The following is a 26,220-nucleotide window of genomic DNA, read 5'->3' as shown; positions in this document are numbered from 1 at the left end:
CCTGATTGGCTCTTTCGAAGCTCAATTGAGTTTTCTTGTCCGATCCAGATATTTAGGGCTGTAGCTTAAATCTGCGTAAACCAATGGACTTGCTTGTCAAATCTCCTCAAATCATCCAAAATGTTGTGCCAAAAACAACCTTGGGAGCAATGTTGCCAAGACGATCTGACGTCAGTTGAAATTTGACGATCGCTACCTGATGCGGGGAGCTCCCCCTCACAGTACCCCAGGATCTCCCCTTTCAATATCTCCCCATTCAACTCAATTCCAAGTTTGGATCATTCCTGGGGGTTCAAGATCGATACAGGATCTCTATGATGGCTTTTTCTCGTCGTCTCGCTATTCTCCCCGGAGGCCTTGGTAAGGACCTCAGATATATATTCAACCAGGCATTCGCAATGGTCCTCTAATCTTCTCTTCTCCCAGGCGGTCTTGGATCCAGCATAGGCAAAAAGCTTCGACAACAAGGAGCCCGCCTGGCAATTTTGTATGCACCATTCGAAGCTTCTCGGCGCGACGAACTCCTCGAATCGGGTTACGGTGCGGACACCAATATCGACGAAATTCACACTTACGAATGCGACATCACTTCTTCGGACTCTGTCCAGTCAGCATTCCATTTACTGGAAAGAAAAAACTCCGAGCATAACACCTCAAGCCCAAAAGAAGCTACTTTTCCTAGCATCTTGATCAATACAGCTGGCTACGTGTCTCTCAGCGATATGGAGGTAACGCCACCGGAGGAAACGCTCAAGCATCTGACGACCAACATCTACGGCCCAATGCTCTGCTCCCAGGCATTCGCCAGGATGTACTTTGCAGCTTCTCAAGCTGCGGAGGAATCCTCAAGCCCGACCCCGCCGGGGAGAATCGTCAGCATATCATCCCAAGCAGCGCACGCCGCTTTACACCGGCACGGGGCGTATTGCGCCTCCAAAGCTGGACTCTTGGGTTTGACGCGCAGTATGGCCTCTGAGTGGGGAGGTAAGGGTATTACTGCTAATACTGTTTCACCGACTGTTGCCTGGACAGAGCTTGGGAAGAAGGCTTGGGGGAAGAGAAGATTCGTAATGCGTTTTTGGAGAGCATCCCCACCGGAAAGTTCGCGCTACCCGAGGAAGTAGCGGATTCTGTGCTATTCCTATGTCAGGTATGTTCCAGATGCTACATATGATTTGAGTTTCTCGTTTACAGTATCTGCAGGATTCGAGCGGCATGATAAATGGTGCCGATATTCGAGTTGACGGCGGGTTCACAGTTCGATAAGGGCAGCAGTTCTCGACATTATTCACGAGTGTGTGTATATACATTGACCAGGTGTACAGTGTCAAAGTGCTTGTTCCAAATACAGAGCACTACTATGCCCCTTCTTGAAGCTCCTTATTTCAAATGAAGACCCAAACGACCCAGAATATTGATGTTGGTCCCCCACTGGTCTACTATTATATTGCTCCTAAGAGTGTGTCTATTTGAGGGACACTTTGCATCCGTCCGCGCTCATGACCACAATTGTCATATTCTGCTTCTCCTCACCAGTAGGGGCAACAGGCACGTCAGGGGGTAGCTTGAGATCAGGAAAGGTTTGGATGATGCGGATAATTGCATATGACGCTTCAGTCAGTGCAAAGTCCTCTAAAGCCCCAGTCAGCAACTGCAAGTTACGGAGCCATTCACGGATCTATGTGGAAGTTGACTTACTCCCCAGGCATATTCTAGGACCCCCGTGAAAGGGCATGAACCCCCAACCAACATTTTCCAGGTCTGGACCTAACCATCTTTCGGGTCGGAAAATTTCCGCATCATCACCGTATATGCTCTTCTGTCTGTGCATATGATAAACCGAGTATCCTATTCCGGTGTTCTTTGGCACAAGCACGGGAGATTTCCCATCTGGTCCGCCGCCACTAGGAAGAATGGTGGTTTTGCCAGCTACTCGCACATTAAATGGCAGCTGAGGATATAGCCGATGAACTAAAAAGAATTAATTCAGATTAGCACACGTGATGCCCAATCCTCATCGGGAACAAGCTCACCTTCATTAATCACACAGCGAAGGTACTTCATCTTAGCGATGACTGCCCGACTCATCTCAGATGTCCCTCCAGTGACATCCTGAATTTCAGCGTGCAGTTTGGCGAGGACCTCGGGATGCCGCACGAGGAGGAAGAATGTCCAAGACAGTAGGCATGCCGTTGTGTCTCTTCCAGCAATCAGCACGTGGACCAGTTGATCCAGAACTTGTGAGGGATCTTGCATCTCCTTATAGAGCTCGACGATGAACGCGTATTTGTCGAAAGCGGCTTCCTCCCCATTGTGCTCCATTTCTTGGAGGGCGAGTTGGACAAAATGCATCGCAAAGTTTTTGATGACAGCACACGCCTTATTGAATTTAGCAGGCTTGAAAATCCATTCAAAATCAGCAAGGCGCAGTCGAATTGCACTCATATAACTGGCATAATCGAAGCACTTCTCAAAATCATCTGTCTCCTCCCCTGGTACAGAGATCACAGGCTCCCCGAAGATTAGCGCTGTCGTCGTGGCCAAAGTGAAGCGAAGGAAATGAGGTTGCAGATCCACAATACCCTTTGTGGAACCAATTTTTGCGATTAAACCCTCCACATGCGCATCGAAAACTCCTGAATCTTGGCGATGAATTCGGACAAACTGGCGACGGAGAAGCTCCCTCGAATGCTTCCAAGGCCGACCGCCTTGGGTGAAAATGCCCTCTCCGAGCATGGGAAAGAGACCTTCTCGTCTGGAGCCAAGGACCCAATCCTTCGATTGTCAGTATGGCTTTATAAAGTACATATAGGGCTTGCTACCTTCAAAGTTTGTCGAAAGTATGGCTTCCACATTCTTTGGGTCTGCTGTGAGATACCCTTGGTTACCAAACAGCTTAAATGTCATGTTAGGTCCGAGCTTGTCGAAATACTGTGACTGAAACAGCAGGAGTTGTTGTTCTGCAGAGGCGTCATATTGTCGTTTCAAGATATCAAGGGCCAATGGCCACTTGTAAGGAATCCAAGTTTGCACTGGTAAGCAGCCATGCTGGTCACCAAAGTCTTTTAAATCCTTCAGCTGTCAATAATTTGACTTCAGAGACCAGGCAATGTACTCACGGATAGTGCACGCTGTCTTTGAATCCCACGATACAAGAAGTAAGCAAGAGCTACCACTGCAACCACGCGCAGATAAAATTGATCTTTTTCCAAAAAAAAGGCCTTGACCAAATTGTTGGAGCTGGCTCAAGTGCATCATGTTTGGAAATGAGGCTCAGGCTAAGCCAAAGGAACAATGGAAATATGCCCGAGAAAGCACAGGTCGATGGTGATATAAAGGTGCCCGGGCAAAATCCCAGAATGCGGCGCAAATTACCCGTGGCTTTGTTTATTGCTATTCTTATAAAAGCTCACCTATTGGGTCAAGTGCGGCAAACTGCGCTAGATTCACCAAGGTAGTGTTGTATACTCGTGCTTCCTATTGGTTGAAACAAGGGAGGCGCTCAAAGCTAAACCCGTAAGGGAAGGATCCCTTGAGTCATGCAGAACTGTCAGCACTAACGTCTCCTGAATTCAGTCAACCGGCCGAGATGTGTATGGACCATAAGTACAATCCCCAAGACCCGGAGGACTGAGAGCTACCCATTCCTTTTCATTGATTGCTGGAAAGTGTGACACGCGAAGAAGAGTTCGACCAGCCCTTTTGCCCAGATCTCACCCGTTGACGTGTCCCGGCCAAGACAGCGGCTTCAATTTCAACTTCACTGGTCTCGTATTGTTCGATGATCGTCCAGTTTTGGTGTTTACCCGGATGATGACCCCACTTAGGCACAGCCGGGTGTGTCTACCGCAGGGGCGTCCGCGATATCCTCTTCGAATAACATGATTGGCGCAGCCACGGTCCCGTCAAATGGACCCCAACTCTGTCTCCACGATAAGTCCCAGGAATCTATTATTCTTGCACTCTGTGTACACGCCAAAGAGACAAGGTTGTTCATGAGTTGATATGGATCCCTTCTCCATCATCGTGGGAGTTGCGGGCCTCTCAGATCTCTCTTTCCGCGTGCTCTCCTATCTGAACGACATAAAAAAAGCTTCCGTGAAAATACAGGACGAAATCACGATTTTGAGTCACGAAATCCAATCTCTTCTCGATGTAAATGACTCGGTGGACGACTTCTGGCGTTCCAGGCGCCACTCAACCACTCCGGACAACAAACTCGATGACAAAGACTCTGGGGATACATACGGCCCCAGATCGAAGATAATTGGCGGAAGCTTGGGTCTCTCCTAAAAAGAAGCCGAGATACAGTGGGGAGCCTGGAAAATTTACTCAGAGAAGTTATTGGGAAAAAAGGCCTGACTGGGAGCAGGCTCGATGATCTAAGGAGAACGATACGGACACATGATCGTGATGGTGAATACATGCAGATACGTGCAAGACTCGCGAACAATCAACAGGGCATTCAGACTATGTTAAATTTGTGAGCAGATGAAATTTCAATTCTTAGATCTTGCTAACGTGGCACAGATCTTACATGCTCCACCACCATGCATCAGATGATATTGCGGCCGGGAAAATATCGGAGGACTTGCAGCATCACAAATTCAAGCTAGAGAGCAAGATCAGTAGTCTTCGCTCAGCACTGAGAGGATCGGTTGACTCAAACGATGTAAGATACCCCGGAGAATAGGATGCCGTCCACCAGCTGACACTCAGAAGTATACCGATTTTCTGGACTCCGCTAATGCAGTTGCATCACTGGTCAGACTCAACAAACATTTCTATATGCCGCAGAGCGTCAGCAGCTATTATACCGGTCGACAGAAGCAGTTGGAGTAACTGAAGCACACACTAGGTGTTTCGAAGTCCCGAGAGAGGCAGGACCATCAACGACGTTTTGTCATCCACGGTCTTGGGGGCTCTGGGAAGACGCAGTTCTGCAGCAAATTTGCTCAGGACAACAGAGAACAGTGAGTGAGAAGTACCTCCTGATATAAAAGACAGGAGACTGACACGTCTAGTTTCTGGGGGATTTTTTGGATCGATGGAAGCTCCTATGAAAATGCCAAACATTCTTATGCCGAGATTGGAAAGGTTGGCGGCGTCGAGCCCAACGAGAAAGCAGCGAAAAATTGGCTCTCTAGTCTCCAGCAACCCTGGCTTCTGCTCATCGACAATGCCGACGACCCCGATGTTGATGTAACTCAATTCTTTCCGGGGGTGAAGGTGGTATGATACTCATTACAACTCGCAATCCCACCAACAGAAGACACGGTACGGAGGGTTCGGGCTTCTTTCATTTCGAGAGCCTCGAGGTCGAAGAAGCAAGTGACCTGCTTTTGGCTGCCGCTGTGTTTCCACGTCCCTGGGAGGTAGCGACAAGAGAGTACGCTCGCAAAGCTGCGCAGATTCTTGGCTATCTTCCACTTGCACTCATACATGCTGGAAAAGCCGTCCTTGAAAGGCTTTGTTCACTGAGCGAATATCCTGATTACTATCAAAGAACATGGGATAGAATTCGTCGTTCACGGAGCCGAAGCAATTCACGTGGACATGAAATCGAACACATGTCAGACATGAGTGTGTACTCTTCTTATGAAATGATCTACCTCGGCCTTGAAAGCAAGGAAGACTTTGAGTCAAAAGATGCTCTTGAGCTGCTTGAGATATTCTCTTTCTTCCATTGGGAGAACATCGAGTTTGATTTCATCAAAAATGCGGCCTTAAACCCTCGAAGAGAACAGGAAGACAGACGTGCCAAACAGGGAGCGGAAAAGCCGAGGGCCATTCATAAGAGGCCCAAAACATGGAACATGGTCTTCCGAGAATGGGCCGGCACGATAATAGAGCCCCTCACCAGGCCGATCCTCGTCCTTCCAGCTGTCTTGCGAGATGAAGATGATCCGCCATTTTATGAGTACAGATTACGTGGCGCGCTCTCACTCTTGGGGCGGCTGGGTATGTTGACCTCGCATGCAGAAAATGATAGTTATTGGATGCACCCACTTGTGCACACTTGGGTTCGACAGAGACCAGACACCAGCACAGCGGAACAGGCTCTCTGGTGTCAGGCCGCTGCTACAGTTTTGACCCAATCTATCTTTTTCAAGCCACCGGACGCGTATACAAACCAAGACCAATACCTCAAGCGACAAATTTATCCACACGTGGAAAATGTGCGCAAGTTCCAAAAAGAACTCAACACTCGATTTGAAGAAAATCTAAGACATCGCAGCTGGCCCTGGTCAATGACGTAGCTGGCTCCTCGGGCGAGCTTTGGAAGGCTTCAAGCGAGCGAGGCGGCAAAGTTCAGTCTGGTGTACCTTGAGTGTGGATATTGGAGCAAAGCGGAGGAGCTGCAGCTTCAAGTGAAAGATTTCGTGTTCGCGCAAATGGGGCCTGAGTCCGAACCGGGGATTGCTATCGCATTGTTGCTTTCCAATGTCTATGCAATACAGACAAGAGTCAACGAAGCAAGAGAGCTTCAATGTGAAGTCCTTGGTTACGCGAAAAACTTTTACGGTCCCAAGCATCCTGCGACCTTGAATATCATGGGCACACTCGGTGCCACTTGCAACATGGGCTCCAGACTCCGTGAAGCAAATCAGCTACACCAAGAGGTTATTGATACTATTTCAACAATGGAGGGAATTGGTCCTAATCACGAAAGCACGTGGACAGCCGTGGAGAATCTGGCGAAAGTCAAACTTCGCTATTTGGACCATGAAGCAGCCATTCATCTCCAATCAAGCGCATATCAAGGGTTCCTGAACCTGCTAGGCCCGAAACATCTGAAAACATTGAATGCCCGACTTGACCTCGCTGACGTTGCTGGGTTTGCGGGCGAAGAACATCTCGAGCCATCTTTGAAGATGATCGAAGAGCTCGAATATGATTTCACCAAAATGCTTGGACGTGAGCACATGCTTACACTCAGAGCTAAATTGACCATGGCAAAGATCAAAATTGCCCTCAATAGATTTGAAGAGGCCGAGGAACTATTCCGAGATGGTTTACCCGCAGCTGAACGAAATTTGGGGGCTAATCATCTCGGGACGTTGAACGGTCACACATGGCGGGGACACTCCTACTGGCGCCAAGGCCGATATTTGGAGGCACAGTCGGTGTTCGAGAACGTGATGGAAAAACAAAGGTATGAACAATCAAAGCGTGCAGAAGACGGGGAGCATTCAGATCGACGTAAGTTCCATTATTCCATGCCTAATCTTATTGTCTATTCGAAAGAGACTCACAGAATCCTGTTTCTCCAGTCCAAGCAATGTGGTTTCTTGTGCATTGCTATGAAGACCAGCAAAAGATTGATGACGCCTTAAGCTCATGCGAGGAGCTCATTCAAGCTGTTCGTGCCTTTGGTGGGGAAGGGCTTGGAGAGAAACACAGAATGTGGCCACTCTTATTGGAGAAGAAGCAGGAGTTGATCTTCAAAAAGGAGAAAAGGTTGCCCGAAAACGATTGTAACACCATTTCCGAGGAGGTGTCTTTATCATTAGGTGGAATGACTCCCTCTGAGATTCCACCGAAAAGAGTCATTCGGCACTTCACATACTGAGATATTCGTTTGCACGAATCTTGATCTCAGGGTCGACAGCCACTACTGAGAGTCTCAAGTTAAAGCATGAGTCAGATATAGTGTACTATTCAACTATATAATACTTGTTTTTCAGACTACATGGAATGAGAAGGGGTCCAAATAATTTGATCAGTGACATTCACAGGCAACTGCGGATGCTCTTGACCTTGTATGTAAGAAACCCCGAACTGTCAAGCCTTTGTCAAATCATTTTCATATCTCCAGGTCACTTTTTCATTGCAGCGAGGATAGCCTTCTGCTGGTTGGTCGACATCCACTCCAGTTTGATATCACCACATATGCCCTCCCGAACTTCTGATTCTGTTGCCCACAGATATGCTTGGTGCTCCTTGGGGTCAAGTCGAATCTTGAGCTCCGACCTATCATTGCGAACATTGACAAGAAACATAAAGATCTTCCAAATCCGTTGTTCGTGTTGAGCTTGCTCGACTCGGTCTTCATTCCATTCAAATCCACCGACCATGTCAACTACTTCAGAGGCGTGAAGGCCAGCCTCTTCTAGCAGTTCACGGATTGCGCACTGAAATATAGTCTCATCCTTGTGGGCTTCACCGCCAGGAACTTCCCATAAGTTGGGGCGTTCGTCGTCACATGCGCGTTGGAGAAGTAGGACTCGATTGTTGTGGATGATGATGGCGGCACCGACAACACCAAAAACATGCGCTCGTTCAGAAATGTAGGATCCTGCGAGGATTTGGAGGTCATTGACCAGTGAGCTAGATTTGCAAGAAGGAATTGATTGGTCGCCCATCATTGGCGATAATGGGGAATATCGAAGAATGTACCCCCTACGGAGCTTAAGATGTTGACTCACTGACACCAACCCCCGGGGCCAGGGTCAATCATTTTCCTCAGTCATGGGATCACGTGTCGTATGATGCCTGTCTCATTTTTAGTCTGAATCTAAATCAGACATCAAGTTTTTGTCAGTCTTATAAGCTTGTGATCGGGTCACCAGTTGCGGCCGAGGCCTGGGGGCGTCATTTATCCGATGTGAGCTGCAGTCCGGGGGCCCAGGGGAAGGCCCGGGCTTATCCATGGGCGCCAAAACGGGCGGAGCTAATTACCACCGGCAGCACTCCGTACGGAGTATATGTTCAACCATGGACCACTTTCTATGACATTATGTATCCAACACTTCAGGCTACTGTCCAGATAGCCCCTCACCTTGGAAATATAATTGTATTACCTCGCAGTAATTAGTCTTAGTCCTGACGCGGTATCACGATTGTGGCCTCAGGCAGAATTTGCGGAGAACCTCACTTCGCCGCTCTCCACCTCTCACGTTTCCTCGGCTCGGGAGGACTGAGATACAACAAAAGCCATGATGGCGCGCTTTAAAGGGAGATCTTTTAGTGCTTGCTACTACTGTCGCAGCCAAAAGGTAAAATGCAGTGGAGGTATGACATGGTCGCTCTACCTTTGTGGCGCTATTTAACTAATCGGAAACAGAGAACCCTTGCTCAAAGTGTCTTGCATCAAACAGGGATTGCATCTTCCCATCCAAGGATCGTGTCTTGACTGTTCCCGAATCATATATCCGCAGATTAGAACAAGAAAATCTCCGCCTCCGTCAGTCACCACCCAAGGAACAGCGGGGCCCAGCGACAGTCGCGCATGACATAATTACCCCCGGGGACGATGAGTCTTATATTCACCCGAGCGCTGGGCGCCTGGTCGAGGACTCGACAACAGAGCATTTTGTCTCAAAGTTGAAAGGAATCCACGACGTTGTTGCGCCCGATACAGCCCACCAGGTGTGGCAAGCCGCACAGACGCCCTCTGATGTGATTGCAGATTCACATGAGGGAGTACGCTCGAGTCCGTCAGCCTATACATTTATTCCTCTAAAACAAGACAAAGATGGTGCGTAAGCCCGCTGCTCTATCTCGCGCGCCCCTGCTCATTTCACCTCACAGAGCGCCAGGTTTTCGTCAAGTTCCCCCCATACTCATACTCGATTTACCTCCTTGGCCAATTTGAAACTTTCATGGCACACGATTACCACTGGTACCGCAAACGGGATTTTCCTCTCCAGTTAGAGAACTTCTACAAAGACCCCAAATCTCAGGGTGTCGACAGGACTTGGCTCTCCTGTCTCTCGATTGTGCTGGCCCTTGGCGAGTCGTACAATGATAATGTTTCTCCTTCGTTTTTTGTCGATGAAAGAATGCATAGTGCGATGCAACCACCTACATTGTCGTGCCCCCAACATGACGCGCCCCCGGGGGTTGAACTATTCGAACAAGGGCTGCTGTTATTTAAGCCCTGTTACGAGGAGCCAACAATTGGACAGATTGAAGCTCTGAACCTCATTGTGAGAGAACCTTGCTATATCCACTGACCAATTTTCACAAGATCATAGAATACTAATTCCTGAAGTCGTTCTATTGCTACTCTCTGAACCGCCGCAAAACTGCATACGCATATGCAGGGCTGGCTTTGCGGCTCGGCACTCTCTTGAAAATATCAAGCCCACCGACTGGCGAACCGATTGATTATGTCGAACATGAACACAATAAACGCGTCTGGTGGACGGCCATTTGTATGGACTTGATGACTTGCACGGAGTTATCACTGGCACCAGCATATCGCTTCGAGGATATTTCTTTACAACTACCCGATGATAGCAAACTGGGTGCTGGAGGTGATGAGTTCAATGATGCACTTTATCTGACATCGCAGGTAAATTTGTGTCGGCTCAAGCACCGTATCATCGAAACCGCACTACAGTTTAGGGCTGGCAATGCAAGCGACGCATATACGCTCATCGGGACATGCTTCCAACACCTGCGTGCATGGAAGACTGACTTCTCTCCAATTTTGGAGTTCTCAGAACATGCTGAATTTACGCATGCTACTCTAGCTCTTCCAGCGATGCGGACAGTCGCGTCAATGTTGATGCGTTACAACCAGGTGATCATCCCTCTCCTCGAAACCCCTTGACCAACAAAAAGCTTTTCCATCACAGTGGCTGACTTTTTTGATTTAGTGCTACATTCTTCTCCTGAGACCTCTGCTTCTGATGCAGCTTGAGTCGCTAGTGCGACAACAACTACCACTCACACTCGACAGCGAGCTCGCCGCTGTGAACAACGAGTGTTTGCGCGCAGCAGCAGACAATCTCAGAATCCAACACGCTCTATACAAATGTCATAGGATTGGTAAGTGGGATTGATGTCATGATTTTGGAGGTTTACTCACTCTACATTTAGCCAAATTTGGGTTTTGGGAATCTCTTCATATATTTTCCAGTCTCACTATCTATGTGATCATTACCTTCATGGCAGAAAGATGCCCCACGGCATTTCCTGTCACCCCCGATACTACAATATTCAACTCCGTTCGAGGACTACTTGTGGAGATGGCTAATAGTGGAAACGCTGCATCCAAAGACCATGAAAGGATGATCCGTGACATTGAGCAGCTTTTCAACACGAATTCCTTGTCAACTAGTATCCCGGGAGGCATTGACGATATATTCGGATGGTCTGAATTTCTTGAAGGCAATATGGGGGCGCAAATTCTCGATCAGCTTCCATCCTTAGTATGAACCAAGGAAAACAATCTTCTCTGCTCGGGTGGTGCGGTCCGTGCCAAAGCCAGAGGTGTCCAATCACCTGGAGGATCGCGGTTTGTGACCCACTTTACTCGGCCGCTACGGTGTGTGCGAGATAACGGTGGAGACTATATCGCACGTTGATGCGGACAGGAGTTGAAAACTCACTGAGATTTTCCCTAGTTTGGAAGCTCTGCTGAGTTTGTGACTATTTAATGTGGGCGAAAGAACTGCAATTGCTACTTTCAACTTCGCAAATCCGCTTTTTCTCGACCGAGACAATATCAAGAAGAAGCAATGTTCTTATGTAAGCCCTCAGTTGGCTATCTTACATTGCTATGCATTTGGCTTCCCATTGCTGGTGCCAACCGGTCTTGCGAAAAGGTTCATGAAGGATTGCCCAATGTCACAATTCTTGCCACGGGAGGCACGATCGCCAGTAGAGCTTCGTCCAATACCCAGACCACCAATTACAAGGTTGGCGTCGGTATTGAAGCGCTGCTCGACGCCGTGCCTGAGATTTGCAACATATCGAATGTCTCTGGAGTCCAGGTATCCAATGTCGATAGTGCGTCAATCAACGGTACAATTCTGCTCGACTTGACAGCTCGACTGAAGGCCGAGCTGGCGAATCCATCTGTGCATGGTGTCGTTGTGACTCACGGGACAGACACTTTGGAAGAGACTGCTTTCTTTCTTGAACTGGTACTGAATTCAACAAAGCCAGTGGTAGTGACAGGTGCAATGAGACCATCTACAGCGCTGAGTGCGGATGGTCCATTGAATCTATACCAGGCCGTCAAGTTAGCCGCATCCAAGACAGCCTTTGATCGAGGGGTGATGGTTGTATTGAATGAGTATGTATTCAATCCGATGAGCAAGCTTGTCCATTTCTTCATTTGGTTTTTTGGCTGACATGCTTCTAGTCGAATCGGTAGTGCCTACACGTCAACAAAGAACCATGCCAACTCCCTCGATACTTTCCACGCGAACGAGCAAGGCCAGCTTGGCTTTTTCATCGATCAGACCCCCAAATTCTACTATTCATCATCGAAACCTCGGAACAAGCCACACTTTGATGTGTCTGGTCAAAAAGAACTCCCGCCTGTGGATATTCTTTATGGACACCAGGAGTCAAACTCTCATCTCATTCGAGCGTCGATCGAATCCGGGGCAAAGGGAATCATATTCGCAGGGGTGGGAGCGGGTGGCTGGAGTCTTGACGGGTTAAAAGACGCCCAGAGCTTGTACAATCAATCAGGGATCCCCATGGTTTTCAGTCGACGGACCAATGACGGGTTTGCGGGAGGAGACAGCATCTATTCCTTCCAAATGACGAGCGGATTCTTAAACCCACAAAAGAGCCGAGTCATGCTTCAGCTCGCACTCAATGCTGGATCCACGAATGATGAAATCCGGAACATTTTTAACGCCCAGTGAGTGGGGCTCGGAGTACGGACGTCGTGAGGGGCTGCGAAGCTTTGAGTCAAATGAGCGGGGAGATCCACTTATGTTTGGAAGTTGTGACAAAGAAAATGGAAAGAAACAGGACCTCGGGAAGCAAAGTACACGTACATCACTCTAGGCCCTTCCGTCTGTCGATACTCCATTGGCAGGTATTGATCACCGCTCTGTTATATGTATTGGGCTTGAAGAGAACAACTGGATACCATGATTGGGAGGGATCTCCACCCCTGACTTTCCAATATGAGTTGAATCACGGAGTAGAGACAATCCTCCATATCAGCATTCATATGTATCACAGACCAATGCCCATCGATATTGAAGCTGAGCATTCTCTCGATCCCTTGCATGCCGGTTGGTGAGTGGCAATCGAATGTAAAAGACGATCGCGTGAAATCACCGCTAAGCCTAATACGGAAGGGTTTCGCCATGGTGGATGCCTCAGGCACCCAAGGTTTCACTGTCATGTCCCAATGCTTTGTTCTCCTCTGAATCTTTACTTGAATGATTCGATCAATCGACAGTCAGATGGCTCATTCTCTTTGTCGGCTACAAAACAGATTAGCCAAGATTTGAAGGAATTTAGAGAAGTTTACCCCTGCAGTCTGTACGAAGCCCAAAGCTCATGACGATCCCGAAATTCGTGTGGGTCCCGAGGTCACTCCACTGACGGGGGGGCTCACTTTTCCGGCTGTTGTGTCCAACCAACGGGAAGCCTCGGAGACGTCAATCAACTAGGGTCCCCAATTAATGCGACTCTGTGGTGGTTCTTATAACACTCTGGTTGGTTTGTTAATCGCGGCTGCGGACGTCAGTGGATTATAAACTGACGTCAGACACATAAAACGGGCAACGCGTGACGCTATCAACTTCGAGGCAATCTCCAAACGATTTACCCGTTCGTACGGAGTACGTAGCAGATAAGCGAGTCCAATTCCCAATGCGAGGATCCGGATGCCACTTCCCTCCAAGGATCTGCTCTCAATACCGTCCACGGTTGAGTTTGCCCGTTAGATGGCGGAAATTGCATCCACTCCCCCAGAAGTACCAACCTCGCCGAGCCACTCCCGTGTGCCCACACGTGTATTGTTTGCTACATCGTCCTCTTAAGTACCTCCGTACCGGTACTTCTAAAATACTATGATATCATGAACAGGGCAGGTATCCCACAAAGTGGTTCATTCAGTCACCATATCACATCTTGATGGTCTCCACACGCCCATTCGAAATAGCGTCGACCCCCATTTCGATTTTTCCATAAATTCCTCCCCCCATCCAAACATTTGATAAAAATTCTCCGGCCTGTTTAATTTTTTTACCCTTTCTTTGAATAATTGAAACTACCGTGGGAAGAAGACCTTAAACATCTCACGCTTCCTGGGACCTCGTCCTGCTATCAAATTTTGTTACTTCTATTGAGCCAACGGAATTCTGCCAATGTTGTCCCACAGGTAAATCCTCCCCTCAATTGGTCTTTCAATTGGATTTTGATCTAATGATAAACAGGAAGAGCTCGCAAAAGCTGCCGGATCAGCTCATCGGCCGTTTCCAGCAGTTGTATGGAAAGTCCAAGCTTGAAATGCAAAGCGATATCACTCAGCAAAATCCAGCTATCAAGAGACGCAACATGGCGACTCCTTCAGAAAGGCAAGCTGCAGTCTCGCCAATTGAAAGCGCCCAAGCTTATCCTTTCTAGGTCCCACAAGAGAATGGCACAGGACCCACTCGTGCTTACAATCCCATTTTCGTATGACGGACATGGCCAGCAAGCACCATACCAGCCAGAGACACATGAATTGGGTCTCTACAATCCTAAATTTGATATCACCCAGGACTTCTCAAGCCTTGCAGATATACAAGACACATCAGACAGTTCACTTCCATCCACATTAAATTGGGATCCCTCGTGTCAACCAGTCGCCCCCTTGAACTCGAATCTTCCACGGGAAACTGGGTCCTCGCAATTATGGAGTAACCTTGACCCTTTCAACACAAATGGGTTACCAGCGCGCAACCAATATACTCACGACATGATTGATTACCCAACGCAAAACGCTTGTGGATATTCACAGAAAGGTCCGGGTAATGAATCCCCAGGGCCAGGTGAAGAGCTAGGATTACCGAGTCACTTGGTTCCAAATCCAAACGGCACAGATTATTCCGAAGAAACGTACGTCTCAGTACATCTCGCTAATTTTTCTAAAAAAGATTTTTTGGCTCTAACAATTGGGTTTAGATTCCGCTATCGAACGTCTCTCAAAGCCACAACGGCAATGAGATCCAATGCCACTGAAATACCGGTGTCGTATCTCAACAAGGGCCAGACATACCATCTCACAGTGGAAGACTCATCAGCTTCCACGGCGACCAATGGGGCTGTCCAATACCGAACCTTCGTTCACGTGTCTTTCGAGCAAGAACACCAGCGCGATGATCCAGCTGCCTGCTGGCGATTGTGGCAAGAAGGTCGACAGCATGCTGAACGTAAGAAACGGGATTTACCACCCACGGCGGTCCAATACACAGGCCAAAACAATCCCCAGATGCTTGTGAAGCAGGTACATCTAGATGGGTTTGCGGTGATTTGGACCCCCTTGGCTAATAATGCCCACCGTTGTAGTATCCCGATTCGCCTCAATTTTCTGTCTACCGACTTTACAAGATTGAAGGGAGTCAGGGGTGATTCAGTGCGGCTCTGTGTCAAAACAGAACAGCTGGGTAATGCTAATGGTTTCCAAGAGCCTGAGATCTCCTACTGTAACGTGAAACTGTTCCGCGATCATGGAGCCGAGAGAAAGATGTCAAATGACATTACGATCATTCACAGACGAATGGATAGATTGAAGCTGCAGGCTGCGGATGCAGATTCTTATAACTCGTCGAACAAACGCAAGAGAAACAGTGATCCCGGCACAGGAATCGCACATGTTGCTGGCATGAAAAGGGAATTCAATCCAAGCTACATATCACCAAGCAACTCCGACGGTTCGTCACGTTCCCAGCAACAAATTCAGTTGTGGAAGAAGGTGGACGCACTCCGGTGCAGTCTCCAATCTTCTCAGCCTGAAAATAGATTTTTCCTTCGTGCGGATCCTCAGGATGATCCCGATCTATTCTCCTTCCCTATCCCGGATGAGAAATCTTCACGGCATAATGAGCAACCACCTCGGATGCCCCATCGGAGTGATAGCGGTATTTCAATGGGCTCAGATACTTCCATTTCTCAGCCCCAAATGCCCACTCTGAAAAGCGATCAGTCATCGACAAAATCGTCATTTTCAGAACAACTGACCAAACCTGGTAAGTGCTTCAAAATCATCACTCAACTCCTTGCCACATAGACATGAATCTAACCTTATCGTGCCTCCAGTTGCATGCTTTTATGTCAAAGTAATGAGTGATGATCCGTCTTCCAATTTGGTTTACCGTGCTATCTACCCAAGAGAGCGAACGGTCTACGAGCTCAAGAAGAAGATATTTGAGAACGATCCCGCTCTTGTAGTGACCTGTTTGCGTGTTTTCTACATCAACAGAGCTGGTCTCAAAGTTGAAGTGGATAACAAGTTTGTTGAGCACATTCCAGAAGGCCAGGACATGATTGTCGAGTGCCAAGATGAACCAACCCTTCTCGGGAGCACATCTTGTTCAAGTCCTGGAACTAAAAGTATATATTTGAGATATTAATTGCCCATGTGGTACAAATCACAACGCCTTTCTGGCCAATTATTTATTCAATCTTGTGGAAAGCTTGTGGCCTCGATACATAATCGTTGGTTCTAAGTGGCTCTGGAAGGAGATATTAAAAACTATGAAGAGCAACTCCAGCCCTGGACGGATGTGTAGCCCTGAAGACCTGTGCGTAGTATTCATCCATCGCTCCCTAGGTATTACTTTCCAATGTTGCCATTTGTACGGGCCATCCATGGATGAAACCTCAAGTGTTGACTATGCACAGGGCTTTCACAAAAGGAACCGGAATTTTTGCACACGTTCACCCTCCTGGTCACATTCCTCAACCTCCTCCCTATCCAACCCCTTATTTAGGCGTTGAAGAAGGAACCTGAAGATACTCGCAGTGATAATCGACAGCAATGAAGTTGCGGCATTAACACTCATAGCAAGCACAAAACGCGGTGCACCACTGCTAGGGTAAAGATACGGACTGTAAATCGAGGAACAGTTTCCGATCGCGTTGGCAAAAGCAAGCGCTGCGGCCTTTTTGGCCGAAGGTCGGGGCAAGGTATTTGCAACCCATGTAATACCAATGATGAAAGCCGTATAGACACCTGGAAGCATTATCATGAGGGCAAAATACCTCGGGCCAAACTGGGTGGTCGAAGCCGAGATGATAAAGCCGGCAATTGAAACCCACAGCGGGATAGTGAAATGAAAGTACCGTTCACCTGACCGATCGGCGTTGAGAGAAACCAGCATGGCAACAATACAGGCCAGTATGTAGGGTGGAACGGTCAAGAGAAGAGTCTGGATCTTGTCCTTTCCTAGGCCTTCCACGACGGTTGGGAAGAAGCTGTTGATGGTGCCACTGGATGTTGCTCCAAACACGAGAGTGACCAGAAACCACACCTTCCAGTCAGATATGCACTGTTTGAACCCCCCAACTAGGCTCAAATTCTCTTCTGGCTCTTCGTCTTGGGCTCCGATATCTTTTCTTAGGCGCCATATTGCCAACTCCCTTTCCGTGTCAGATATGCCCGTCGTGTTATGCGGAAAGTTGATTAGCACAAAATAAGCACTGAAAGCCACGACGACCGTGATTGCGCCCTAGATTGGTAAAATTGTTAGTATCTAGATTTTGATGTAGCTTCTAGAAGCTGGGTGGAAATCGGTACCTCAATAATGAATATCCATCTCCAAGCTCGGAGTCCGCGGACACTAGACAAGTTGTAAATTAGCTTTGTTCACCATGCTAAAAAGTCAGAAAAGCATACCCATCCATGTTGTCCGTAATTGCGGCTGCAATAAGCCCTGAAAAGGCGCCCGAAAGAAGAGAGCCACAGTAAAGTATTGCTGTTCGTAAGGATAACTCTTTTCGGGTATACCAGGCGCTCAAGGTCACCATACAACCAGGCTAGTCACAGTCAATTAGCGACTCATGGGTGACTTGGATGACTTACAAAGTATGCGGCTTCCACAAAGCCAAGTAGAAACCTATTGAGCTATTCAGCGTACATTTCCTGCGCATGTGGGTCTTCTTGCTTACCGACAGGCAACCAAGCCACCGAAGTTTTGAGCAGCTCCGCTTGCTCCACACAGTATACCCTACGGAGTCAATTCGATTAGCTTGTAGGGTTTAATTTTGGTGCAGTAAGGCTTACCCAAGCAACCATGCATGTAGGAAGATACAAGGCAGGTTTACCAACTTTGTTCAAGAATAGATTGGACGGAACTTGCATCAAGATGTAACTGACAAGAAGCTCCATTAGCTTTGGGGGTTAAAATTTTAATGCTCTTCTTTGAACTTACCCCACGAAGAGTACACTAACGCAAGTTTGAAATTGTACAGATGACAACTCCAGATCCTCGGTCAGGCCTGCTAACTTAGCTGCCGCAATTGCATTTCTGACAATGGAATTTCCAAGATCAGTAGAAGGAAAAATTGAGGAAACATCAGAACAAACCTGTCCAAATAGTTGAGAATATAAATGAGAACCAACATGGGCATCAGACGAATGTCCAGCCTTCGCACCAAACGTTTTTCCAACGCTTCTCGCTCCTCTACTGCCAGATTCTGGAGGAGTGGAGGCAACTGAGAGATGTCAATTGCTTCCCCGTGTTGTGCTTTCTCTGGCGACAGATGACCCATATCAAAATTCTCGTTCTTTTTTGAATCCATTTCGTTCCAAGGTTGCAGGTAATAAATAAATGTGGACGGGGTGGAGCCGGATTCCAGGATTAGATGGCAGCTACAGAATATCAAGCTACTTATACATTTCTTTTCGACTTGGAGATTCAGTATGACTGGTTCAGGTTATCAGATACGACGAATTGGACATGGTATCTCATCCCAACCCCAGGTATACTTCGAGCTCTTCCCCGCATATCTTGGCGCCTTATCGGCGCTCCGCCGCTACGGCCGCTACGGCCTCATTCGGCGGCTTTGATTGGCCCGGAAGGATCCAAGTGGGTCAAACACGGTCACTGCGTCAAGAGAAACCATAGGGAGAGATTGCCCTTACGCTCACTTGAATATCCGTTTGGAGATCCATTGATACCTGGCTTCCCAAGGATGTGTTTGCCGAAGATAGAGGATGATCAAGGTTATCTCCTCCGATCAGCGCCGAGTGGCTCCAAACACGACTTCCCCCGCAGATCAGACACCGTAGTGGCCGATGCTATCAGGTATGATTGATATTGTTCAAGGTCACTTATAAAATGCCATAAGAAAAATTAAAATGATTCTATCTAAGCTCTGTTAGCAATCACAATGTCTCAACCATCTATCCTTATCGTCGGTGGAGGAGCCTTTGGGACCTCCACGGCATACCATCTCTCTCATCGGGGATATGCCGACGTGACAATTCTCGATCGCTTTGCTGCTCCATCAAAAGACGCGGCAGCAACGGATCTGAACAAGATCGTCCGTTATGATTATCCAAACCCGCTTTATACCAAGCTCGGGCTGGAGGCCATGCGTGTATGGAAGGATCCAAACTCCTTGTTTCGTGACTTGTTTCGCCCAACCGGATGGATTATGTCTGCCCACGAAATGACTCGCGATTTTCTGAAAGCTGCGTATGAAAGTGGTGTAAAGGAAAAGCGCAAGGGGGTGAAGTGGATGAGTATTGCTGAGACCAAGAGCAAATGGCCTGAATTCACGGGTTCCTTTGATGGGTGGACAAATTTGTGGAGTCCAGAAGCTGGATGGGTAAGGCATTGAACGAATTCCTTAACTGAGCAGTGCTGAAATAGACACGCACAGGTCCCTTCTGGCGAGGCACTTCTTCGTTTCGCGACTGCGGCTCAAGCGAATGGAGTCAAGTATGTATCTGGCAATGCTGGATTTGCAAAGAAGATCCTCTATAACGACGAGGGAGCTTGTGTTGGCGTCCTCACTGCAAACGGACAAGCCCATCTCGCTGACATCGTCATTCTCTGCACGGGAGCCAACACCGCGACTCTTATTGACGCGAAAGATGAAATCGTGGCAAGGTCCCACTGTGTTGGTATTATGCAACTGACTCCCGACGAAGTCGAGAAGTACAAGAATCTTCCGATCGTTGACGACTTTGAGCAAGGTACTTCGTCCAAGTCCATATCACCTGGGTCTCAGACTAAACATTAGCACTAGGAATCTTGTTCCCGCCTGATGCCAACGGACTTTTGAAGATTTGCAGTTGCCGGTTTATAACCAACTACTACAATTCGTTCGTTGCGGGAGCATCCATAGGGCATTCCCACGCCGATTATCCGGAAGATGGTGTGCCTCGAGAGATCGAAGAAGAAATGCGCTCTTTCGTGCGTGACATGATTCCCGACCTAGCGGATAGACCGTGGGTTTCCACCCGGATGTGCTGGTAAGATATCATTAGGAGAAACACCACCGTTGGACTTCATGCTGAGACTTTTGTAGGGACGGAGACACCAAGGACGTCAACTTCCGAGTTTGCCCTGCGCCCAAGGCTAAAAACCTCTTCGTTGCCACTGCGGGATCTGGACATGGATTCAAGTTCATGCCTATCATTGGCAAATATATCGCGGACATGTTAGAGGGCACCATGAGTAAGGATTATGTGGAATTATGGAAATGGCGATTCGGTGCAATTCCACCGAGGACTGGAAAGGAGCCTCATCCATGGCCACAAAGAGATCTTGGAGAGCTCAGTGGGTGGAAGGGAAGAAACAAGCGTCTGATCCAGGGAAAACTTTAATCAATTTCCACACTTGGTCCTAAAGAATGGCTAGATTCAACGCCAGATCAGTGTCGATACCGTAAATAGTGAGAATGGAAAAGAAGGAATGATATGTATCAGCCAACTACAGAAGAATTAACAAGACACCCCCAACACCTTCGCTACATCGCCCACTTGCTATTCCCGCTGGTACACCGACATCCACGATTCCAAATTGTGGCAGATATGTTCGCTCTTAAAACTCCTGAAGCCATGCTAGCCCGTTATCTCGTGAAAATATTCCGTATCGGGTTGGGTATCTCATGCGCTAACACCGGGGAAGCAATCGGCGAGGCCCTTGCTGTGCTTGTTGGAGGCGTGCTCGAGGAGACTGTTAAAATAAAGCCGTCAGTATGTAAAAAAGGAGGTTCGGAAAGTGGAAATGTCACGTACGCAGGGGCCTTGGTGGTCTGCAGGAAGGTCTGTCTGCAGACTTGGCATTGGATGCTCATGGCTTTCTCGTTCTGGAGGGGTTTAGTGGTTGGACGAGAGCATTCGCTAGATGTTATAACTCACACTCTTGGTCTGCGACTTAGCGGTCTTGGTGTCCTTCGCGTTGCGCTCGCGCTTCATGTTGGCCTTGGCTCCCTATAGATGATCGTCAGCCCACCTGCGTGGGTCGCGGATAATAACAAAGAGAAAATAGCGCGTTGCGCTGTCGAGGAATGGTAGAGGAAGGAACTTACGTTACCCATGTTTGCGGTAGTAGACTGGTCGTCTGGTAAAGAGGGTATGAGGGTTGGGAATGCTGGTTGAGATGAAGATCTGTAATTTTTTTTGTAAAAAAATTGTAAACCCCGGGCTAAGACCCACGTGGGGCGCGGGACATGCTGACTCAGCCGATTGATTGGTGGGTCTTGAGCCGATGGCCAATCAAGTACACGGGGATGTATAGACGACTGGCCCGGGCATAGATTGGGCAAAGCAAAGACGCATAACCGCCCTAGGAGCGTGGCGGCGTGAACTTGTTAGATCTACTAAGCTTTGAATATCAGAGTATATGTGGCAAGAAGAAAATGAATGGTTTCATCTCAATTTTATTTGCAAATGCAAGCTTAAAGAATAAACGACTTCCGCATCCAATTCAAAAACTACACGACTTCAATTTGAGCACCAATATCATCGATGGATCCAAAGGGGCACTTGTCCGGACTTGCTCACATATAGTAGAGAACAGAACAGAGCATCCCCACTCAGTCGGATCTAAAGCCAAAGCATGAAGATCCAGGCAATTGTCGCGACAAGAAGATAAGCCACACTAGCGTAATGACCCCAGGAAATTGATGTCGATGTGTGCATAGAGATAGCTGCACCCTTTGATGTGGTTGCTTTGGCGCCTCCACCTCCGCCGCCGGTGACTTGTCCTGTTCCGGATGCGCCAGCCTGGCTGAGGAGCGACTTGCAGTTCCCAGTAGGGTCCTTGGCAGATTGCAGGGTTGCGGCCCCGCTGAAATCACAAGCTTGCTTGTTTTGCTTCTGGTTCTGATAATATCGGTTGAACACATATGAAAGTTGATCTTTGCTTCCACACACAGCGAAGGAACCGAAGTTTCCGGCGGAGGCATTGCTCAAGATACCATCACAGGCGCTCTGGTCGTTTCCACATGCCGTGCCAAATAGGGGGCCGTACTGCTTCTTCTCAACTGAATCAGCGACCACGCAAGAAAGGCTGCTGACCATGCAAGAACACAGGTCTTGATTTGGAGAAGGTGGGAGTGGGCTTGAAGCAGCTTGCCACTTGCCATCGACTGTTGGACAAGCGCGAGGCGAGTTGGTGGGTGAGTAACTGCCACTGTTGATTCCGGTCGGAGTGGCACTTTCAATCGCCTTGGAATAGTAACTGAAGCCCTCCTCAGTGGATACCGAGCTTCCTTCGGCTGAGACAAGCCCATAGTCATTAGTGCTCTGGAAGTACATGTAGATGATTCCACCACTCCAGACATCGTCCATGTCTGAGCCAAATAACACAGGCACGTCGCTGAACTTTCGAGGCTTGACCGTATTGCATCCATACTCAGAGAAAAACACGGGGATTGAATAATCATGGTACTCTTGGGTGCGGTTTTTATAGCCGGACGCTTCAAACGTGTTGTCGCCACACCACTCGTAGATGTTGTAGCCGAAGAAGTCAATAGCACTCGACTGATCACCACAGTTGAGGTAGTCTGACAGCTCTGTTCGGAAGTCAGGTGAATCGGTGGTTGCGTAGCCGAACGACAACGAGCTTCGATATCCCTTTGCCTTAACATAGGCCTTCATGTCACGGGTTGCTGCTTTGACAAAGGCCGCGGACGAGGTCTGATTCTTGTGATTTACAACCTCATTTCCAGCAAAGAATCCAATCACATTGTCATACTGGTGGAATGCATCGACGACGGAAGTGTACCGGTTGTACTGATCAACGGTCCAGGCGGGCGAATCGGAGACGATGGAAACATCGGGGGCAGCAAGATCAGCAATCACATAGATACCGGCATCGGCCAGTTTTCCCATGCAGTCGTCGTGATTCTTGGTTGGATCAACTGCATAGGTGCGAATGACGTTGGTCCGCAGCTGCAAGAGGTATGGGATGTCTCGCTCGCAGACAGAACCGTCGGCCAGAGGGTCTTTGTAGTTCACATCGCTCGATTGTCCGGTTCCGGTGGCTCCTCCTGCATTGTAGTCCTCTTTGACGTAGTTAGCAAATATTTATTGAGACCTACACATAACATTCAGCTGGCATACCTTGATAGGCAATGCCTCGGATGAAGCTGGTCCTTGGTTAGTGTTGAAACAACTCGAGTTTGAATACACCGAGACTCACAATTGGGTTCCGTTGTTGGAATAAAAGAATTTGGATCCCTATGCCGTGAAGGGGTTATCAGTCTCTTTGTTTGTTTGCCAAAGAATCAACCCGCAGTTGTTTACCTTGATCTCAATCTGTGGAACGCTGGCCAAAGCTGTCGCAGCAAACAGGGCCAACCCTGCTAGGTTCAAAAGAGCTCGCATTGGAGATGATTCCCAGTATCGTTTGTTTGTTAGGTTGATGTAGACTGTAAGTAAAACAGAGAGCAGAGCAGAGAAGAGAAGAGAAGAGAATAAAAGGGGGCTTGTGTGACAGGCAAGTACGAAGGGGACGTAAACAAGAGTCACACATGGAAGGCGCGAAACGGCCGGTGAGCCTCCTTCCAAGGTTTCGGTGAAATTGGTTTTGTGTCTTGTACATTTCAAGTGTCATACATAGGATTTAATTGGCACATAGTATCAGAAGGGAATCACTGACATCGGATATGTGTCACTTTGTTCTTCCAACTCAAAATGCAAGGCAGAAAATACATCACGTAGGTAGAAGGGAAGACAGAAATGTAATTACACATATGTTAGTAAGGAATAATGTGAGAGAAGGCTGAAAGCGCAGATGCAATAGTCGTAATACAGTTCAGCGGTGATGCTCGGGTACTAAATGACATGGCTTATTCCGTAGCTGGCGGTGGATGTTGCTTCAGTTTCTTTCTCTCCTTTGCCTCTGCATCCTCCTTCTTCCATGAGCCTTCATAATGGTGTGTCGCAAGGATGTCTCCCTGGTCCGTTGGGTGGTTATTTTGGTTCGCAGCGAAAGCATTTCCGGGCATGATTAGCACATCGCCGACAAGCTTAGGCCGCTTGGTGCCTGCGAAATCCCGGTCATCCACGGGTCTACCAAGCAGCTTGGTCAAACTGTCCAGAATGGCAATGGTCATCATCTTTGGTCCGGTCACATCTACCACATCGGATAGCATTTCCAGAGTGAGCCCTGAAATGGCGACGTTGTTTGTGAGGGCGATTTCCTTCAATTTGGCAACCACAGCATCAACGACGACCTGTAGGTTCCGCGAAGATTTCCGACCCACAAACACCCAGTTGCAAAATTGAGATGCAATGCCTGTTCCAGGTCCTCGCCATGCGATGTCGAACTCCAACCCGACGATCATGTCGATCGTGTTGTTCCGGTACTCAAGCGGGACCCACTCTGCGACATCCTTTTCACAAGTGACATCTAGGTCACCCCAAATCCCACCTTCTGCTAGGACAATCAAGTATCGCAGAAGATCTGCCCGCAGAATTGCAATAGGGAGCGCCTCATAGATTTCGACAATATCAGGACGCGTCTTGTGGAAGTGACTTCGCACAAACGCCTCTGCCGATCGGTCCGTCAGCAATTCTTGGCGGCAATAGGGGTTGGTTTTGGTCCAGCTTCCAATCCATCCGCGTTGATTGTCGGTGAGATTGTCAAATTTGGCTGAATGCCATACTTTGTCTGGGATCTGATAAACATGGTCACTGGGCAAAGCTTCTTTGTTGGTGGGCAAGGATTGGTGTGAGGTCACAGTGCTGGTTGTGATGATTGCGCTGGCCGTGCTTATTCCAACAGCGGTGGTTTCTGGATGAGAGAGCTCGACTTTGGGCGGGAGTGTTGTTTGCGGGACTGGAGCATAGAGATAGAAGAAGAGAGTGAATGAGATGACCAGCGCTGATCCTATGGCGTAGCAAGGAAGTTTTTTGAGATTGGACAACATCGCGACCAGAGTGCGGCCCAATGGAAGGCCGAGTATGTTGCAAACGAGAGATATTTACAAGTTTGAAATCGGACTCTTTGAAAGGCAAATCTAGACGCCCCACCGGGGAAAGGGTCTCACAGATGCAGGCAATGTCCCACCGCAAGACTCTTACAATCTTACTGCCCAACGCCACGCAGTAAATTTGGTTTTTGGCTTCTCGAATTCATATGGCGTGCTTCACTTATTTCACCATTTCAATACTGATTGAACTTAGATGTTGGTGTTGGTGAGGTTACGAGCGAACCAGCTTGTACTCCGTACCTTTCAGGGTTCTGGCTCTTGATAAGGTCTTAGGTGGCAAAATGGCTGCCTATCTCCATATTTGAGCCGCCAAAATTCAAACATCCTGGTCTTCAACTTCATATTTCTGGCGTACCGTGACAATGTTCAAATGGCTTCATTTCCCCCTTTTAATCTGTAATGCAGATTGAAAGTCGCTCAACCGAATGACTCCCGAGATTCACTGCTGACGGCCGACACAACCGATTAACGGACAGCGCAGGGCCGGAACAGCCGGCTTGTGAGGGAGGCTGTGTCGAGTCTAGGCCACGCCTGGGCAGTCAATGTGTTTTCGGGTCCAGAGCCCTTTGTAACATATGATCGAGGTGCTGTTTGCCGTGAGCCATCGTGGGTCACGATAACGAGAGCTTATCTCATGCGAGAATGCTAGACTTGCAATATTTCACATTGTGGACGATCAGTGATACCATACATAAGCATACATCATGGAGCTCTAATTTGCACTATACTCACGGAGAGGTTTCTCTGAATCATCGGTGAGCTCAGCCTCGCTCAGCCCTCTGCTGGTATCCCGATGCCAGGGTGTTTGATGCTAACCTTTTTAGTTACGGAGAGACGATCGGCGCCAAGACTTGATCCACCCCTAGCAGGAAGATCAAGGCTTCGTTTTTGGAGGCCCACTCAACCCCACGAGGTTTCTACTTGACTGGTTTGCAGGCTTTGTTAAACTGTATACTTCTTTCAAGGTTGTTGAAAGGTCTGTGGGGCATGCTTTTACCTCATTTGTTCAAGTTTCATTGTTTCATTTACTTGCCCTAACCTTGGTATCGAACATCTACTGTCCACTGGGCGTAT

The 26,220-nt window shown here is 48.2% G+C and overlaps 11 protein-coding genes across 11 annotated transcripts; 6 read left to right on the top strand and 5 right to left on the bottom strand.

Moving 5' to 3' along the window:
* Nucleotides 1–314: 314 nt before the first annotated feature.
* On the top strand, nucleotides 315–1,266 carry N7506_008633 (putative short-chain dehydrogenase/reductase; the record flags this gene model as incomplete). The annotated part of the gene is made up of 4 exons (XM_056957926.1): nucleotides 315–360; nucleotides 427–984; nucleotides 1,035–1,150; nucleotides 1,195–1,266. 4 exons carry the CDS (start codon nucleotides 315–317, stop codon nucleotides 1,264–1,266), a joined length of 792 nt encoding a protein of 263 aa, XP_056807316.1.
* Nucleotides 1,267–1,465: 199 nt separating this feature from the next.
* N7506_008632 (cytochrome P450) lies at nucleotides 1,466–2,736 on the bottom strand (the record flags this gene model as incomplete). The annotated part of the gene is made up of 3 exons (XM_056957925.1): nucleotides 1,466–1,632; nucleotides 1,699–1,971; nucleotides 2,034–2,736. The coding sequence occupies 3 exons, from the start codon at nucleotides 2,734–2,736 to the stop codon at nucleotides 1,466–1,468; spliced, it is 1,143 nt and encodes a 380-aa protein (XP_056807315.1).
* Nucleotides 2,737–4,537: 1,801 nt separating this feature from the next.
* N7506_008631 (tetratricopeptide repeat protein) lies at nucleotides 4,538–8,117 on the top strand (the record flags this gene model as incomplete). The annotated part of the gene is made up of 8 exons (XM_056957924.1): nucleotides 4,538–4,672; nucleotides 4,870–4,973; nucleotides 5,025–5,232; nucleotides 5,286–6,179; nucleotides 6,261–7,203; nucleotides 7,275–7,498; nucleotides 7,740–7,763; nucleotides 7,929–8,117. 8 exons carry the CDS (start codon nucleotides 4,538–4,540, stop codon nucleotides 8,115–8,117), a joined length of 2,721 nt encoding a protein of 906 aa, XP_056807314.1.
* Nucleotides 8,118–11,471: 3,354 nt separating this feature from the next.
* Nucleotides 11,472–12,614, top strand: N7506_008630 (L-asparaginase; the record flags this gene model as incomplete). The annotated part of the gene is made up of 2 exons (XM_056957923.1): nucleotides 11,472–12,031; nucleotides 12,101–12,614. The coding sequence occupies 2 exons, from the start codon at nucleotides 11,472–11,474 to the stop codon at nucleotides 12,612–12,614; spliced, it is 1,074 nt and encodes a 357-aa protein (XP_056807313.1).
* A 1,461-nt stretch (nucleotides 12,615–14,075) lies between these two features.
* On the top strand, nucleotides 14,076–14,334 carry N7506_008629 (uncharacterized protein; the record flags this gene model as incomplete). The annotated part of the gene is made up of 2 exons (XM_056957922.1): nucleotides 14,076–14,089; nucleotides 14,145–14,334. The coding sequence occupies 2 exons, from the start codon at nucleotides 14,076–14,078 to the stop codon at nucleotides 14,332–14,334; spliced, it is 204 nt and encodes a 67-aa protein (XP_056807312.1).
* Nucleotides 14,335–14,347: 13 nt separating this feature from the next.
* Nucleotides 14,348–16,301, top strand: N7506_008628 (uncharacterized protein; the record flags this gene model as incomplete). Its single annotated transcript, XM_056957921.1, has 2 exons — nucleotides 14,348–15,909; nucleotides 15,980–16,301. Coding segments are annotated over 2 exons (1,884 nt in total), but the record flags the coding sequence as incomplete, so codon positions are not given.
* A 297-nt stretch (nucleotides 16,302–16,598) lies between these two features.
* On the bottom strand, nucleotides 16,599–18,492 carry N7506_008627 (MFS general substrate transporter; the record flags this gene model as incomplete). The annotated part of the gene is made up of 8 exons (XM_056957920.1): nucleotides 16,599–17,420; nucleotides 17,489–17,531; nucleotides 17,588–17,727; nucleotides 17,774–17,807; nucleotides 17,860–17,918; nucleotides 17,975–18,062; nucleotides 18,123–18,218; nucleotides 18,278–18,492. 8 exons carry the CDS (start codon nucleotides 18,490–18,492, stop codon nucleotides 16,599–16,601), a joined length of 1,497 nt encoding a protein of 498 aa, XP_056807310.1.
* A 591-nt stretch (nucleotides 18,493–19,083) lies between these two features.
* On the top strand, nucleotides 19,084–20,527 carry N7506_008626 (NAD(P)/FAD-dependent oxidoreductase; the record flags this gene model as incomplete). Its single annotated transcript, XM_056957919.1, has 4 exons — nucleotides 19,084–19,524; nucleotides 19,579–19,894; nucleotides 19,948–20,173; nucleotides 20,230–20,527. The coding sequence occupies 4 exons, from the start codon at nucleotides 19,084–19,086 to the stop codon at nucleotides 20,525–20,527; spliced, it is 1,281 nt and encodes a 426-aa protein (XP_056807309.1).
* Nucleotides 20,528–20,809: 282 nt separating this feature from the next.
* On the bottom strand, nucleotides 20,810–21,243 carry N7506_008625 (uncharacterized protein; the record flags this gene model as incomplete). Its single annotated transcript, XM_056957918.1, has 4 exons — nucleotides 20,810–20,879; nucleotides 20,942–21,012; nucleotides 21,065–21,136; nucleotides 21,235–21,243. 4 exons carry the CDS (start codon nucleotides 21,241–21,243, stop codon nucleotides 20,810–20,812), a joined length of 222 nt encoding a protein of 73 aa, XP_056807308.1.
* Nucleotides 21,244–21,751: 508 nt separating this feature from the next.
* N7506_008624 (glycoside hydrolase family 72 protein) lies at nucleotides 21,752–23,536 on the bottom strand (the record flags this gene model as incomplete). Its single annotated transcript, XM_056957917.1, has 4 exons — nucleotides 21,752–23,214; nucleotides 23,273–23,298; nucleotides 23,352–23,389; nucleotides 23,456–23,536. 4 exons carry the CDS (start codon nucleotides 23,534–23,536, stop codon nucleotides 21,752–21,754), a joined length of 1,608 nt encoding a protein of 535 aa, XP_056807307.1.
* Nucleotides 23,537–24,000: 464 nt separating this feature from the next.
* Nucleotides 24,001–25,083, bottom strand: N7506_008623 (uncharacterized protein; the record flags this gene model as incomplete). The annotated part of the gene is made up of 1 exon (XM_056957916.1): nucleotides 24,001–25,083. One exon carries the CDS (start codon nucleotides 25,081–25,083, stop codon nucleotides 24,001–24,003), a length of 1,083 nt encoding a protein of 360 aa, XP_056807306.1.
* Nucleotides 25,084–26,220: the final 1,137 nt, after the last annotated feature.

The sequence above is a fragment of the Penicillium brevicompactum genome (genome assembly GCF_028827555.1).
Source record: "Penicillium brevicompactum strain IBT 35665 chromosome Unknown utg000006l_segment0_segment0, whole genome shotgun sequence".
In the NCBI taxonomy this organism is placed as follows: Eukaryota; Fungi; Ascomycota; class Eurotiomycetes; order Eurotiales; family Aspergillaceae; genus Penicillium; species Penicillium brevicompactum.
Note: the sequence above shows the minus strand (reverse complement) of the source record. Positions and strands in the feature narration are given on the sequence as shown.